The 17,106-nt window shown below is 40.1% G+C and overlaps 2 protein-coding genes across 2 annotated transcripts in view; both read left to right on the top strand.

Moving 5' to 3' along the window:
* Window positions 1-318: 318 nt before the first annotated feature.
* On the top strand, window positions 319-8,341 carry LOC115021810 (double-strand-break repair protein rad21 homolog A-like). Its single transcript, XM_029452490.1, has 14 exons — window positions 319-470; window positions 1,814-1,994; window positions 2,670-2,799; window positions 3,111-3,210; window positions 3,304-3,410; window positions 3,603-3,800; window positions 3,923-4,048; window positions 4,277-4,402; window positions 4,890-5,113; window positions 5,664-5,817; window positions 6,006-6,151; window positions 6,490-6,672; window positions 6,911-6,994; window positions 7,373-8,341. The coding sequence occupies exons 2-14, from the start codon at window positions 1,851-1,853 to the stop codon at window positions 7,562-7,564; spliced, it is 1,914 nt and encodes a 637-aa protein (XP_029308350.1). The 5' UTR covers window positions 319-470; window positions 1,814-1,850; the 3' UTR covers window positions 7,565-8,341.
* A 549-nt stretch (window positions 8,342-8,890) lies between these two features.
* The window catches only part of LOC115021816 (eukaryotic translation initiation factor 3 subunit H), a 51,723-nt gene continuing 43,507 nt past the window's right edge, over window positions 8,891-17,106 (top strand). Inside the window, exon 1 of the mRNA XM_029452499.1 lies at window positions 8,891-9,080. Coding sequence (XP_029308359.1) covers window positions 8,979-9,080 — 102 coding nt within the window. The 5' untranslated portion in view covers window positions 8,891-8,978. The remainder of the gene's footprint in view (window positions 9,081-17,106) is intronic.

Genomic DNA, 17,106 nt, shown 5'->3' with positions numbered 1-17,106 from the left:
TCAGTGGGAAGTGAACCCCTAACAAAAATAAAAATACATATTATAAAACAGCAACAATGTAGTAGTCGAAGTAGTAATAATTATAATAATATTGATAATATTGATAACATTAATACATGTATTGGATTAATCCCCATTTGCACGCATACTTTGTAAAACGCAACACACTGTATTTTCATAATCATATTTATTGATTATTAGTCAAGAACCTCTCTGGTAAGCATTGTGCCACAGCGCCCCCTGTCTCCGCTTGGGGCTCACAGCGGGCTGTCTGTCAGCGTCGGCCTCAGCAGCAGACTCCTCCTCCGCCATTTTTGACTGTAAACATCCTGCCGATTTTAAAAGGACAGCGGTGAGCGGGAGGAAGGCGACTGGCGCCATCTTGGCTGTTTTAATGAGTACAACAGGGGAGAATTCGCTGGGAGAAATAACATAATCATTTGGATTTCACTGTAAAGGGGGAACTGTCGGTAAGTTTGTTTGCAGCGGTAATATTTGCGCGTGGTTTAGTGTATTATACGGGGCGAAATAAGCATGCACGTTTGTGTGGATTTATTGCGGCCTTCACTGTACAAGGAGCCGTTAGCCACCAGCTAACGATACAGTTGTGCTGAAAGAGGGAAAAAGTATGAGTAGGTTTTGAGGGGCTTCTTGTTCCAGTACTTTTTACCGTCTTTTCATGGGCGAATTTTATTTTTGTCCGCCCTTTTTATAAAAGCTCAATTTTTTTATTTATATGAATTAGAATCTGTTTGCTCCTTCTGTAGTTAGCTGGCGGCTAATTTAGTTCATCCCAATTGATGGCGCCGACTATTTACTGGCGTTGACCAACCCCTTGGCGCTAATAACCCCTTACACCGTATTAGGTACATACACAACCACGCACATTTATCTTTTTATCAACTCATGTATTTGTGCAATTTTTAAAGAATTCACGATTTATAGAAGTACAGTACGGGAAATGTGTCGGTTACCATAGGAAGACATGTGCATTTCCAATGTTTGCCTCCTTGACAGGGAAATAGGCGGAACTTGAATGAAGTCAGCGCTTGTTTTGATTTAAAATCACATTTTTCTAAATATCGTGCCCTGCTTTAGTTATTTACCTACAATGAGTAACGTTACGGTAAACAGTTGAAGTGAACAGTTAATACATGTAAGCATAGCGAGAGACAAAAGACGTGGTTCTAGGGAGCTTTATCGATTGTATGGTATACGTTAGCTAACGAGCCGATGTAAGGTTAGCTAAAGTTACAATCAAAGACCGTTCCTTCGAAAGAGCACAAACCCCATCCTTTTTTAATAACTCTCAGGCTATTAGTTACTAAGAATCAAAATGATCTAATATAACGTTGGTCAAAGACTATCGGGTTTCTGAAGGGGATTTGGTTAAACGTTTCTCATCTTTGCTAAGAAGTTAGAAAAAAAATCCCTGACTTTCCATAGAAATGGCTCAATCTGTAAATGTGTTCTGGCTTGGGTGGGCTTTATTATTTGGGCTCCTTCATCACCCAATGTTTTCCACACTTTTGAAAATCGGTTATATATGTGATAGACTGGTTATTCTGATCAGTGCTGGGCCAGCAGGATTGCCTATTACTGGCCCTGGCCTTTTTTGAGCACGATGTATAATAACGATTGATGTCTGGTCACACACGGCCACAGATATTAGGGGTTGGTTTAAAAACTACATTGTTTCTCAAATTCTTCTATGGGATAATACTGTGATGCAAGTTTGGGTTTTGCATTTTGGTTGCCCCTGATCTCTCTAGAACCTCTAATTCCTTGTACCTAAACTAATTATGTTTTCCAGGTGAACCACCTCTGTGTGAGCCAGGGGAACCAGGGCAATGTTCTACGCCCACTTTGTCCTGAGCAAACGTGGGCCGCTGGCCAAGATCTGGCTAGCGGCCCACTGGGACAAGAAGCTGACCAAGGCCCATGTCTTTGAATGCAACCTGGAGAGCAGTGTGGAAAGCATCATCTCACCCAAGGTAACAAGACAGAAGTGCAGTATCTGTATTCTGGTGGTCCTGCTGCAGGCCGTGCGTTCATTTTGAGTGTTGCTCCAACCCTGAGAAGTTCTTAGGCTTTGTTCTGCTTTTATGGTTGTCTTATACGTAATTAATTAATAATTTAAAAATAAGACCCTAATTGGTGTTTTAAATATCTTAAATTAAATCAAGTCTTTAAAAATGCTAAGACATGGGCGGTTGGATTTTATGAATTGTTTGTTTTTTCTAACGTTGCATTGTAAAATCTAAAAATAATAGGTAAAACCTTTTATTTTTAAGTACTGAATGCCTCTTGCAACAACGTCAGGCAGATCCAGATAGCAAATACATTCTGGGTAAAATTAGTCTCGTATTTCATTCCAAGTGGCTTAAGAAAGTCTTAAATCTAACTTCCCGTAAGCTCTGGCAGCCTGAGCCGAGTTCAAGCTTGCAGCTGTTAATTTAACAGTGTTTGCTTTTATTGAACAACAAATTGCAGTGCTGTCATAAAACCGTTTATTTCCACTGTCTTTGCGCTGACCTTTTTTAAATCACTCCATTGCTGTAAGATGTTGGTGTATGCTGATGACAGTTAGGTTTTGTTTTTACAGGATAAAGTTATCCTGTAAACATGACATGACTTTGTTCCATTTTCCCTGGCTCTTTTTCTCTTAGGTGAAGATGGCGCTGCGCACATCAGGCCACCTGCTCCTTGGGGTGGTGAGAATCTACCACAGGAAAGCCAAGTACCTGCTTGCTGACTGTAATGAAGCCTTCATCAAGATCAAAATGGCTTTTAGGCCAGGTAAGGATACATGACAAGTGAAATTAGTACGGGAGCAAAGTGCTTTTGGTAATTTATCTTCTGAAGAAACAGTAAAACACAAGGCCGAAAGCAAAACTAAAATCTACAGACTTGCCGCTCCAGTGGTTTTTCCATCTTTAAAGGGCAGGGTTATATGAGATCGTAAAAATTAATCACTTTTGATTAACCTATTTTTGAATTTGTGTTTAAAAAAAAAAAAAAAAAAAAAAAAACTTGGTATTTGGGAGGCATAGGGTCATGAGAGAGAACAGTTGTGCTGTAACAACATTACTGCTTGTATCTATATTAAGGTGTGGTGGATCTACCTGAAGAAAACCGAGAGGCAGCCTACAATGCCATCACCTTACCCGAGGAGTTCCATGATTTTGACCAGCCACTCCCGGATCTGGAGTAAGTTAACTACCCTTACTGCTTTCATCTTTTGGGAGTTTTTGTCACGTACCCGCTGTTGTACTCATCCTTGATGTGTTTCTTTTCAAACAGTGACATAGATGTGGCCCAGCAGTTCACCCTGAACCAGAGCAGAGTAGAAGAGATCACCATGAGGGAAGATGTTGGCAACCTCAGCCTCCTGCAGGACAATGACTTTGGTAGGACACTATACATATACTGATGTATACTCGTCCACTACATACACATGCAGCATTGTCAATTTCAACATGAGTGTATCATACTGCAGGATAATATATTATCTTATAATTTAAAATATAACATTTAATTATCAAAATAATAAAACTGTTATTTACAAAATTTTTGTAATAACAATCTTCTGTACTCTTCAGCTGACTTTGGTATGGATGACAGAGAGATGATGCGTGATGCCAGCACATTTGAGGAGGATATCATGCACGGTGCCACAGCCTCTAACCTTTTGCTAGAGGCTGAGCCTGGCCCAGCCAATCTTCCCGACAAGTCCAACCACATGGAGTATGATGACTTTGGGGACGCCTCCATGGGCAACAGTGATGGGGGAATGCTGGGTGAGATTTTCTATCCATTTTTCATTTATTACATTTTCATTTACATCAGACTACCTCTGAAGATTTTTCTGAGATATTTCTGATTTAAGTAACAGAGTTCATCCTAATTTGTTATTTCCCAGTTGATAAACTACTGAGCTCTGAAGACGGGGGAGGTATTTTTGACGACCCTCCAGCCATCACAGAAAGTGTGATGATGCCTCCAGATCATGGAGACGACGAGGACGACTTTGACAACCTCCAGTCACGTAAGAAAAGTTTGTTTTCCTTTTTTGCAAAGCATGTGAAACAGGAAATTCTGCATTTTCTTATACATTGTCTCCATTTTAAGTTTCAGTACATTTTATATTGCTTGAGTTCACAACGCAGAGTTCAGCTAAAAAACATGCTTAGCCATGTGCTATTATAGGTGGATTGCACATTGTGTCAGTACTTGTATGCTTATGGGGAATTGCAATTTTATTTTGTGTGTGTAGCGGGTCCAGACAGCCCAGACTCCGGCCCAGCAGAGCCACTGCCAGCAATGGCTGACCAGACGGAGCAGACCACTCTGGTTCACAATGAGGAGGAGGCCTTTGCCCTGGAGCCCATTGACATAACTGGTAAGACCCTCCCTCGTCTTACCGTAGAGATGGCTGTATCTTAATTATCTTATCTTTCTTTTCTTTTTTTATTAAAAAACTCTGTATTAATTCTTCTTTGTAGCATTTTTGCAGAAAGTCCCTCTTTTTTTTTTTATGTAGCCATTCTCTAATTGATCACCATTTGCAAGGCGGGACCACTTAGGAAATGGGGCCTACACATATTTCCCTGCATATTGAATGCTAAAGAATTAGATTGTACTGTATGAGACGTTACAGTTTTCTCAACCAGTAGAGATTTTGCTAAACCTTTTCTACCATGGTAGCTATTCCTTAAAATTCACTGGTTGTACTGAGCAGTTGCAGTTGACTGCTAAAAAAAACTTTCAGCATTAGTATACAATTGACCTATGAAGCCCTTACGTTTACGGCATTATTTGCTGAACCGTTGCCTTTTAATCATAGTGAAGTAGTCATGAAGTATTTATCTTTTTCTTTACTTCTCCAGTGAAAGAGACTAAGGCGAAGCGTAAGAGGAAGCTGATTGTGGACAGTGTGAAGGAACTGGACAGTAAGACCATCAGGGCCCAGCTGTCTGACTACTCTGACATTGTCACCACCCTGGACCTCGCCCCTCCCACCAAGAAGCTCATGATGTGGAAGGAGACTGGAGGAGTGGAGAAGCTTTTCTCTCTGCCTGCTCAGCCCCTCTGGAATGCCAGGCTGCTTAAGGTGACAAACGCTTGTTATAAATATGCATGCGTTTGTGGATAAATATGTACAGGCGTAACTATTTGCGAAAATACCAGATCTGTCAGCTCTCTGCCTAAAATCACTGACAAGCAGTATTACTACTTGGGGAACAGTAATGAGCAAGCCACACTGGAGGTCTGATTTTCCTAAGTAGGTCAGACTCGGGCACTGTTTAATGGAAGGGGAGAGCGAAGATTTATAATATTGTATCTTTCATTGACATTCTGTTCCAGTTGTGGGATTTTAAAATGAGAACATTGAAGGAACAGGAGGTGGAGGAAGTGATTGGTTTTGCCTGTCTTATTTTTTTTTTCTTCTATCCGTTCACACCCACACGTTATCCTTCCAGAATACTGAATGGAAAACGTGTTGATGCATAATTTAGCAGAGTAGACCGCTTTTCCTTTTGTCAAGCATCAGTCCTCCCTAACACGCCCTATGTTTTTATTATACTACTGACTTAGCATAAGGTTTGTTTCGTTTTTTTAATTAAACTTTCCTCCAAGTTTAACTTTTATATCTCTGTCAGATGTTCACACGCTGCTTGACGCCTCTGGTGCCAGACGAGCTGAGGAAGAGGAGAAAGGGCGGCGAAGCAGACAGTCTGGATGAGTTCCTCAAGGAGCTGGAGAACCCAGAGGTGCCTAGAGAGGAGGTCTTGACTCAGCACAGAGATGTTATTGGTAAGTCATGCTGGAAGAGATGAGAGGAGGTCGTATCCCACTGCAGACATGTCATGAGTTGTGTGATGGGGAACTAGACTGAAACCTAAGTGGGACACAATCAGTTATTGTATAAGGCTGTGTTCACTTTCACATTTCTTTTACACTTTTATTAATGTGCAACTATTATTCCCTTATCCGTCCCTCAGACCAGACTATCATGGAGGAGCCCAGTATGCTGGCACCCTCTGCAATGGAGGGCAGTAGGACGACTCTGGATGAGACAGTCATGCCTCCTCCGTCCACCCCTCGTGGTGTCAAACGCAAGACCCTCGAAAAAGATGGCACCCTTCCTGTGAGTACTTGACACCTAAATATCTCTCAAAACACTTTTTTGCATTCTTCTTCCTCAGCACTTCCATGTAGAAAAGGCGATATTCAAAGAGATCTAATGATAGTGCATTTAAAGCCGTAGAGCCATAATTCACGAAAAATTGGTTCCCATTTGTTAAACTGATTGCTGTTTAAGACCAGATTTGATGATTTCATTTTAATCAGGTCACATGGATCTTATCTATTATTGAAGAGAATAAAATGGTAATTAATTTTATTCTGAAGCCGTACACTTAAGAAATGCTCAACAATCAAATGATAATTAATTGAGTTGACTGATTGTTTCTTTCGCTCTTTCAGATGGCTCCCTTGGAGCAGCAGCAGCAGCAGGTGGCTGACCGCTCAGTGTTGTCTCAGAGGTTAGACATGCACCAGGTGGATCTGCCCCCAGAGGAGACCAGCCTCAGCCTCACCCAGCTTGTCCCCGAGCTTGACCTGCTCAGTGAAAAGGATAAAGACAAGAAGGATGATAGCGATGAGGAGGTGAGGGGAAATGAACTGCTTTCTCTAGTACACTGTAGTAGAAGGCATTTGGTAGTGATGCATTTTGTCAGTTTGTTTAAAAAGTGCTGTATAAATCACTAACGAGTAAGTAAAACAACAGAACAGATAATTATTGCAAACTTTAGCAGTTTTATAGAAAATGCCTTTCTGTAGAAACAACTGTTGTGGCTTGAGTCTGGGTCAGTTGATGCTGATGACTGTTGTCTATGGTCCACAGGAAGAGGACGGTCAGACTGGAGATCAGGATCAGGAGGAGAAGAGATGGAACAAGAGAACCCAGCAGATGCTGCACGGCCTCCAGGTACAAAAAAAGCTATTAGCTTATACATTATTTTTGGATAAATGGATATTATTATTATTATTATTATTATTATTATTATTATTATTATTATTATTATTATTATTATTATTTATTTATTTATTTAGTCGATTGAAATGGTTATAGGATTTATTTGTAAAATCGATTGCATGTGATTTATGATTATATTACTTTTTGTTCATCTGCAATGTGCATAATAATTTTTGCTGTATAGGTTTAAATCAGAAAAGCACTGTCTTCGGGAACCCGTCCTCATATTTATTTCCTAATTCTGTATTTATTTATTGTTTAACCTTTTTCTATTTGATTGCCCTGGGTCAAGAGAGAACTTAGTGACACTTTGTGCTTCTGTCCCCAAAGCGCGTCATGGCTAAGACTGGTGCAGACTCAGTCAGCCTGCTTGAATTGTGCCGGAACAACAATAAGAAGCAGGCAGCTGCCAAGTTTTACAGTTTCCTCGTTCTCAAGAAGCAGCAAGCCATCGAGGTCACCCAGTCTGAGCCCTATAGCGACATCGTTGCCACCGCTGGACCAAGATTCCACCTTATTTAGACATTGGAAAAACAGACAAACACTCTTCTTGCAACAGACATACTTTTTTAATTACTCAACTTTTTGCCTTTTTATTTTGTTTTTTCGTGTCGGCCCATTTTTTTCTGGGGAAGGGGAGGGAGTAGTGGGAAATGGGTTGGAAACTTTACAAAAAAGGATTTTACTGTACTACAGGTGGAATCATGCAGTATTCATTTGGTTGAAACGGAGTGAGGAAGAATGTTTAACAAGTATATTTATAAAGCAACCTTTTTCCAGTCACCAATTTGTAAGCTTTTCTTCCTTTTTTGTTTTGTAAGTAAAATTTCCATTGTCTGCTTATTCCATAAGTTTTGTACCATTGCCCCTCACACCTGAATTATTGCATATTTTAGATAAAGAGCCCTGTATTTTCACATGGAATCCCGTACTGACTCTGTACATGTTCTGGAAAGGTACTGTTTTATTGCTCAGAAGTGTAATCGCTCCCATCTTCTACTTGTTGCACTTGTTCTTTCATGATAAACAAAACAATTAATCTGTCAAAATATTTGTGAATCTTACCTGGCATTAGATATCATGTTTTTGATGTTGATAATTCAGGCAGTTTATCAATTAAGGTTTTATGTAATTTTTTTTTTTTTTTTTACGTTTATGCTTATTCACCTTTTTGCATTATGTAACTAGGTAATGTACTTGTTACAGTTAAGTTCAGTATCCCACCTTTTTAGTCTTCGGGTAACCTAGTTGTGATACATCTGTAAAGATTTGAAATAAAGTGTTTTAAGTACTTGGTAACTGAATATTATTCATTTATAGTGCCATTTTCCGATAATGGTCTTTATAAAGCTAGATATGAAGATAAAATGAACAAATATGAAGATTGAAAAATGTATTTTTTTTTAACTCTAATGGTGGTATGTGTGGGTCCAAATGAAAACGGTAGTTAAGAAAATGGACTTCATCCTACCATACTGTAGTTGTACAAATAATTGCCACTAATTATAGAAAGTACTTGTTAGACTATACTTTACTGTGGTGGTGGTAGTTGTTATGCCCAGCAAATAAAACATGAACTCGCAGCTTCGTCTAATTTCCAGGCAGGGTAGTTGTCGAGGGTCTCCATTATTTTAGCAGAAGTCCAGTCAGGGAGGTATGAGTGTTGCTAAGTCGCCACCTCGCTGTGCCATTTTTATGTTTTATTTAATACGAGATGAACAATAGATCTCGTGTTACTATGCCAATGGGCTAATTATTACAAATGAAACTCCATACCCACAACTGTTAACTTCTTGCAAGCCTCTCGTCATGACTACAAACGGGAACTTAACACTTAGCCCTTGTTTCCATACGGACAGGAAAACGGGCGCATCTTTGTCGGAAACGTCCGTCAACGAACACGTTCCTCCCTTTTTCCGCGTGTAGCTGCTTGAGTATGGCTTCACGTAAAGAGTCTACTACAGCATCTAGCGTCGTGATGGCTTCTACCAGCGGCACGTTGGACTCTCCTGTCAAACAGATCCAGATTGAGGGACTGGTAAGTGTTAAACTACGGTGTTGTGTAACTACGTACTGAACTTCGGTGGCGGATGGCAGAGAAACCGGTTCCAAGTGTTACCAAAGACTGTCGGATGCTAGCTAAAGTGTGAGCATTGTCATGGCAGACAGATAACGTTAATGTGAAGGTCTTATGAACTGTTTAATACCGTAGTCGTTGCCGGTAGTGCATAATGCGATATTTAAACCAATATATTACCGACAAATGGAGATAATATGTGCTGTTACAGTATCCCAACCGGCTAACAGGCTAATAATAGGCTAACAGTATTTTACCGTTAGCTCTCGGGAAGCTAAAGAGGCGTTTGATTTTAGAACCAGGACCTCCCTTGTTGTCTTTCAGCACTAAAGTTATAGGATAATGATGTTACCGCTTCTTGTTTCTGTCTCACACAATTGTTACTATTTACCACGAAAGAACAATGTAAATAGGAGGCATTTATTAACTGTGCTCACCAGAACAAGGATCTTTCTAGACATTAGGCTACAGTAACGTGACCGTAGTAACTAAACTAAACATCTATTACATTTGAGATATGAAATCTTATATTAAGATATCGTGATACACTATTAGGTCGTCTAAATTGAACAACAAGCACAATATACTAACTCAAATGTCTCAGAAAACCTAATCCGTTCAAACTATTGTCTTAATCTGATCACATTTGAGTGCATGCATGTGAACATAGTCAGTGTATAGCTGGACATATTTATTATTTGTACTATATAATTTAACTTGAAACTGTCTTTATTATGTTACCACTAAAGTTATTAAATAAATGAGAACATTTTCAATACTTTTAAATACCGTAGTTGAGTATTTAATTCACGGAGGAGTTGTGTTTTTTCCTGTTCTTTTGACTTGATTATTGCCTCCTATGTGTTACTAATCTCTGATCAGTGATCTCTAACAAGTTTGTGACACTTTTTTCAAATTAAACTTCACACAACCTAAACATTGCAGTATGTTATATTCTGTAGTACCTCTGTATAAACAGTAGAGGACAAACTTGCTTCATGGCCATGCAGTGATGTTCTCCCTCTTCCCACCCTACACTGTACTGGACACAAAGCAGCTAATTTGCCTGGTGTTCCCTGAATGCAGTAGCAGGACCTAAACTTGCCAGCTGCTGCTTCCTTCCTTTTATCTTCCTCATTAAAGTTGCCCTAGAGTCTCGGGCCCTAATTTCAAATCTAGATATTTCACCTTGTGTATTATTTAGACCTAATGAGATTTTCTTAATTCATTTTCTCAGCCTTATCAACCAAATATTTTTAATCGAAGCAGTTAAATTAAAAACAGTTGCGAGCCGTTTCGTGTGTGACCTCATTTGGATTCGGACTGTTGAAGGAAAGGTGTCAATTTCAGGCAGAGTTATGAAACGCGTTTCACCTGAATGCATTGATATGCAGGCAGTTGCTGCTGTGTTGCGTCATGACCCGTCTGTCAGAGGTTTAGCTGGAGGGTTACCCACAGACAGCATCACCACTGCTGTGTGGTAGAATTGGATTGTTTCCTTGCTTTTGAGGAGGTTGCTGTTGCCACAGGAGTGGAGTGCTACACAGTGACGGGTTCCATTAAACGCCTACTGAGATCACATAACTGCCTCTATGTTTGAAAGAGACTTTAATATTTTTTTCTGACGTATGATGCACGTCAGATACAGATCTTATTTGTGTACCATGAATTAAGCAACACCCAGACCACATTTTAGAGGACATTTCAACAGTGTGATTTGAAAGCTCTGGAGGATAAAAAAAAAAAAAATTGTTTCATTTTTACATTTCTTTTAGTAGTGGCAGACATTTTCTTAATTTTTTTTCATCACTGTGCCAGAACAGTCCCTTCTTCCCCCTGAGGCCCTTAACCCTGGGCTCATCAGGAAGGCATTCACACAACATAATGTGACGCAGATCGGCTGTAACACACGACGACTACAAGAGATACTACCCAGTGTAGAGACGTATGTTCCCATCTGTTCAGTGCAGTTACTAACTACTGTGTTTTTCTATCACTGCGTTGTAATACAGAATATACGGTTTGTGTTTACTTGGTATTTTTATTTGATTTGGTGACACCCAGGGATACTGAGGTATCAGCTAGTGAGGTTTGACACTTCATTAGAGACTCCTTGAGCAGCTACTTTGTCAAACAATACAACAGAAGAGCATCTTCGTGTTTACAGCCAAACAAACTTGTTTTGTTTCAATAAAAAAGTCAGTCGGATATCATGGCAGCCGCAATAGGGTTTCAATTTTATATTACTCACCCGATTTTAAAATCATATCAAGGCTTAAAAGTATATATAATTAATTATTTTGTATTTTTTGAAAATACATTTTATTGTCTTTTTATCGATTATTGCATGCTGATATCGTCACAGTTGGTGGTTAATGACGTCACTGCCGTCTCGCCATCGTCCCGTCTTAGTCATAGGGAAAAAGTTACGAACATATTCCGCAATAGTTAACCAAATTAACATTGAATAGCAGCAGTGGTAACACTTTATTTAAAGGGGGTGGGCATAAGACATGTCATAACCATGACATGACACCTGCCATGAACATAAAGTATCTTCATGAATGTTTATGACCAGTTTTCAATAAATGTCATTCGATGAATTAACCCTAACCCCATTAACAACGAAACAATTGACTGAATGAAATTTTACAGTCATAAACATTCATGAAGATTCCTTCATGTTCATGGCGGGTCAGTCTTATGCCAACCCTCTCAAATAAAGTGGTACAGCAGCTGCGTGTACAGCTGTGATGCGGCATTGGGAGATGGGACAGTAAACCGTGACGCTGTTATCAATAAACTCAAGTTAATAACTATAACCCTGATTATGGATTACATGCTGAATTATTTCCTTTGAATCCCTTTAGCACTTGCAGGCAATTTCAATCCAGTGTGGGATTGGTGGACTTTTAACTAACATTAAAAGCCAATATAAAGAGCGGCAATTACAAAATAATACAGAATGCTTTTTGGTGCAAAATGCACAAAACTAATTGTATCAAAAACAAGGTTTTATTTCATGAATATCATAAGGATTATAACAACATCCTTATAAGAATAACATTGATGAGGAATTTTGTATGAGTTGAAGTTGCATACTTATATGGACTGCTCCAAACTAGATGTCAGTTTATAATGTTTATTATTGCTGTAAATTAAATTGAGTTGGCAGATAATAAAACACAAAGTGAGCAGAGTTGGATTCTTTGTAATAGGAACTGAATCTCTGTGAGCAGGTGCTAGATTATTTCTTTCCCTTCATTGCAATAACACCTCCCATTGGTGGTTGCCATGGTCATTTGCAGTTGTCTTGGAATGTTTCGCACTGCAAGTCTGAACTGTCCCAACAAAACACGTAGGGCTCTACAGTGCGAGCAATTAGTGTGCAAATGTGAAAAGATTATGTGGACGCACTGGTATGAGTTCTGACTCCTTGAGTGCCATAATACACAGATTCACTGAGCTCCCACACTAACAAATATGTTGATACATCTCTTATCTCTCCTTTCTCTGTCTCATTAGCAAAGAGGAGTGTACAAAACATTCAGGTAGCAGCTTCTCCTTTTTGCCAACACTGACCGTTGCTCTCACCGGTTAACATGACAAGGCGACAACAGCAGATCTAATCTGCCGGTGCTTTTTAACGCTACCTCCACGAGTGACTGGATGACAAGCCAAAATGAAACTGCTTTGATGTCTGGTTTGTGAGCCTCTATCTGTACTCGGCCAAAGATCATTTGTGAGGAAACGTCCACTCACACACAACACATCTGTACAATTGCGAGTGGACTGGGTGCTGTAAATCCAATAGAGTGGTATATCATCAGTTTCAGGAGTCACGTTCATATCAATGAGTTCAGCATATCAGTCTTATAGTTCTAAATCAGGACTTCCATTATTTGTTGTTGTGTGGATTCATTGAGGGATTTGAATGGATTCAGATTTGATAAACTGATTCAATACTAAAATCGGATTGAATACTGGATTCAGGTTTGATAAAATGCTCTCCAACTCTAACCCTAACTGCAACGCCTAACAAGAATTAACCGCTTCTATTCTGTTTGAAAAGTAATGCATTCCTTTCCTTTGTTTAGCCCAATGTACATCCTGTTTTTCCAAAATTCTTTAGTAATCCCATAGTTAAATGTGCCCTTGTGTCTTGTGCACACTGAATGTTTAATGTTAAAGAGATGCATAAACTTTATTTCTCAAAAACATGTTTGGATCTTCTCGGGCCAACAGGCCAGTGCTGTCAGAAGATATGAAAATCTTTACCACACCAAAGCGTTATCTCCACCAAGTATATTACAGCCACCGTTGAATGTAGATTGCGTCTGCACATCATCGGCGCTAAAAGAAAACTCATTATGGGAGCATCTCTCTTGCTGTACTTTCTCATAACTTGAGCCCCGTTGTGGTGGGAATATGAGCCCTTTTGTGTGAGTGAGAGAAGATTTATGATAAGAATTAAAGGCAGCCAACGGGGGATTTAGACCGCAATTGATTTTGCACAATTCAATTTTAAGCTTGTTGATTTATAACACGCTGTCCACATATCAATCTTGGTCCCTCTCCACATGAGATGAGCTCACTGGGCTAGCTGCTGGTGAGCTAGATCAATACAATTGTATGCATGCGTGTGGGTGGGCGGGCCTTTGCTTACATCACCTGATGGCATTTACTCGGCACCTGGAAGCCACCGCAACAAATCCACTGAAACCCCGTTCCAGCCTTCCTTCACTTCCCCTCTTTAAGACATTTCTGTAGATTCAGGAGTTTTTTTCAAGCTCTGCTCGGATTTAGTTTTATTTATTTGATCTTCCTGGAGTTGTTTTTGGCCAATTGTCCATCTCTCACCCCCTCCTTTTCCAGACGGATGCTATTTAAGTGTGTGATGAACAGATTGCCAAGAGTTAGATGGCTCAAAGCATTGTGTATCTGTGCTATCTGCTCTCGCTGATGGAGGACGACTAAAAAAGCCATTCGCTGGCAGAAAAAAGAGCCAAAGCTCAAAGTGGCAGGGGGGCAGGGTTCTTTGTAAAAGCAGCCAGTCCTGCCGATTCTGAGGACTTGGATGTTTTCTTACCGTGGTGAAAAAGCAACGTAATCCTGCAATTTGGCGGTTTCCCCGTCCACCGTAGCTAGTGAGGGAATCTGCCTGTGGTGAAACAGGCACGCTCACAGACAGACTGGGAGCCTTGATCAATCAATATCGATACGGTTAATAAGTTCAACCACATGTATAGCAGGACATTTTTGTGATTTAAACAGCTCTCTAAGCACACAACGCTTCACTAAACGCAACTTGAAGCATAAAACAAGACGAGGGGTCTCTGAGGTGTGCAGTCACTGTCAAGCCTCTCTATTCAACCACACACTCGATATGTGACGAGGACCTGAAAAGTTTTTTCCTCCAGAAGCCCTTGAACATAGAATGGAAGAAAAACAAGGATTATTGTGTTTATTATATTACATTTCACACACCATATTGTATCCTGAAACTTCTACTCGTAAAAACAAAGGTGCTTGAAAAAAAACCTGTTGACAACCCCGCGGTAATGTCACATGACCGGTCGCATGGTTCATCTGGCTGCTCTCCTCGCACTCACCTGGCCCCGTCCTGCTCTTTTTTTTTTTGTCATTATTTTCTTTATCCTGCTGGGTTCTCTCTGTCACATTTTCACGGCTGCATTTCCTCCATTCCTCCCTCCTTTTGCCATGCTCCACCACTTTCCCCGACGAGTTCTCAATCTTACATTTTCTCCCTCTCTCTCCATCCATTCTCCCTCGACCTATTGTACAGACCTTCCTCTCCTCTCAGTCAGAAAAGCCAAGCAGGCAGGCAGGGAATGAGATTTGTTTTTCTTCCCACTCCACCCCTTATCACCTCTCTTCTCCCACCCCTAGCTCTTTTACTTGTTGCTTGACAGGTCCAGCACTCTATTGAAATAAATCATCTCCCAAGACGTGTGCGTGTGCGTGTGCGTGAGCGTGAGCTAGTGAGACGAGTAAGGGTTGCCTCATGGTGATGATGTGTGTTTTGTTGTAAGCATGGCCCCAGGACTGTGTGTGCGTGTGCGTGTGTGTGTGTGTGTGTGTGTGTGTGTGTATTAATGCCTCTGGTTGTGACCTGCCCACAATGTTATCAGCGTGATTTATGCTCTCCCCCTCCACACTGTGCTTTCAGTTTCTTGTCCTCTTCCTGTTAATTTACACGCTTTGCCTTATTCTCTGCTCTTTGCCTTGCCTCTTTTTGTTGGTCAATGTTTCTCATGATTGGTTGGTGTATGTTTAAGTGTGAGTGTGTAGAAATAAGCTATAGCCCTTCCCTGCTGTCCTTGGTGTATGTGATGCAGCATTAGTGCTTAAGTCAGCTCCTCAATCATGTGGAGGCTTGTCCTATTGGCCCATTTTTATCAACCATTAAATATTAAACGCATACGATGATGCATGACACCATGTCCAGATGAGGCAGGGCGATGTGGGATATCAGACTACAAGTCCAAATATACACTCCCACTGTACCAGGGTTGCATTTTTCTTAAAGTTCCACTAGATTCAGATGTTCTTCTTTATGTGTGCCACCTCTTCTCTCTCCGGTGTAAATTACTACGCTGGGCTGAATACTAACTGGCCTTTTGTATGAAATCTAGATCAGTGATGCATAGGTGTTGGAGCCTGCAGGTGGTGCTAACCCCTCAACTTACAATGCAAATGATGGTAACATGTCCCAGAAATTCCTCTTAAAGGCTTTTGGCAATTTTGTGGCCAGTGGAGAATGGTGGCTAAGGATTTATTATGCAATTAAAATCGATGTAAGGGGGGTGTAAGTTGTTCGTGATGTGGTAGATGTTCTGGAACTAACATTTTTTCACTCCTCGCTTTTTGTGTAAGGACATGTAGTTTATATAAACTCTGCAGCCATTGTGTGTAATTTAACATTTTTCCAAAGAAGATTAAACCATTTTTGACATATGTGGAAACGGTCTCTCGGCTTCAGGCCTCAGTGGGTGGTTGACTGACATCTAAGAGCCAGTGATGCTAGGAGAAGACACACTGTCAATCTTGATGTGCTACTGACAGGAGGGCATCAAAGCCCAGTAGCATGTGTCCATTGATTAAAACGCATATTTTTTAAAGCTCACAAAGTGTTGGTAATATAGTGATTTTAATAAATCTGTTCTATTAAACATTTAGGAGGACCTGTTGTACTGTGAACTTGACCAGGTCAATATATGATCTTATTATAGTATACTATAGTAGTTTCTCCTTGGAAAGTGGAAGCTGGTTAGCTTAGCTTGCAAATGTTGCACTGATTCCCAGTAGAAACCTAAAAATAGTTATCATTTTGTCAGAACAGACATAAAGGACATTCAGTATACACTGATTTAAAAAAAAATAAAATAATATTTATATCTGGATTTAACTTCTTTACAATTGTCTCTGATGTACAGCTGCTGGGCTATTGAACACTATGCAGGTAATGCTACAACATTTTGACTTAAGCAAAGTGTTTTTTATTATTTATTTTCAAACATGTGGAGTAGGAGTTACTTTATAATAGGTTTCCAGAGTGGAGGTGGTGATGGGTGGGCTGAACCACAGAAGCATTACCTTACATTACATTACAGATAAAGGCTGCACACAGGCTAAAGACAAGCACTCGATTCTAGGGGAAATCTAATAGTTTCCAATGCAGCGCAGCTGTATTTATGGAGCCTCTGCACATCTAATTAATCCTTAAAATCCACCACCATCACTATCCTGTGAATGTTTGCCAGATAGATCAAACTCTTCACATGTTTGTGATACCACAAAGTATTTCAGTCTGAATGCATCTTCTGTACAGTATGAAAAAAGAAACCGCCCACTGAACAAAATGAAAATTCAGTCTAGTGAAACGGTTAGTAATCAATTGAACTCTCACTTATCTGTTCATACTTTCATTAATCAGAATTTTACCACTATGTTGTGGTTATATTTA

Source organism: Cottoperca gobio, chromosome 16, assembly GCF_900634415.1.
Source record: "Cottoperca gobio chromosome 16, fCotGob3.1, whole genome shotgun sequence".
Classification (NCBI taxonomy): Eukaryota; Metazoa; Chordata; class Actinopteri; order Perciformes; family Bovichtidae; genus Cottoperca; species Cottoperca gobio.
This window is presented reverse-complemented; position numbering and strand designations above follow the sequence as displayed.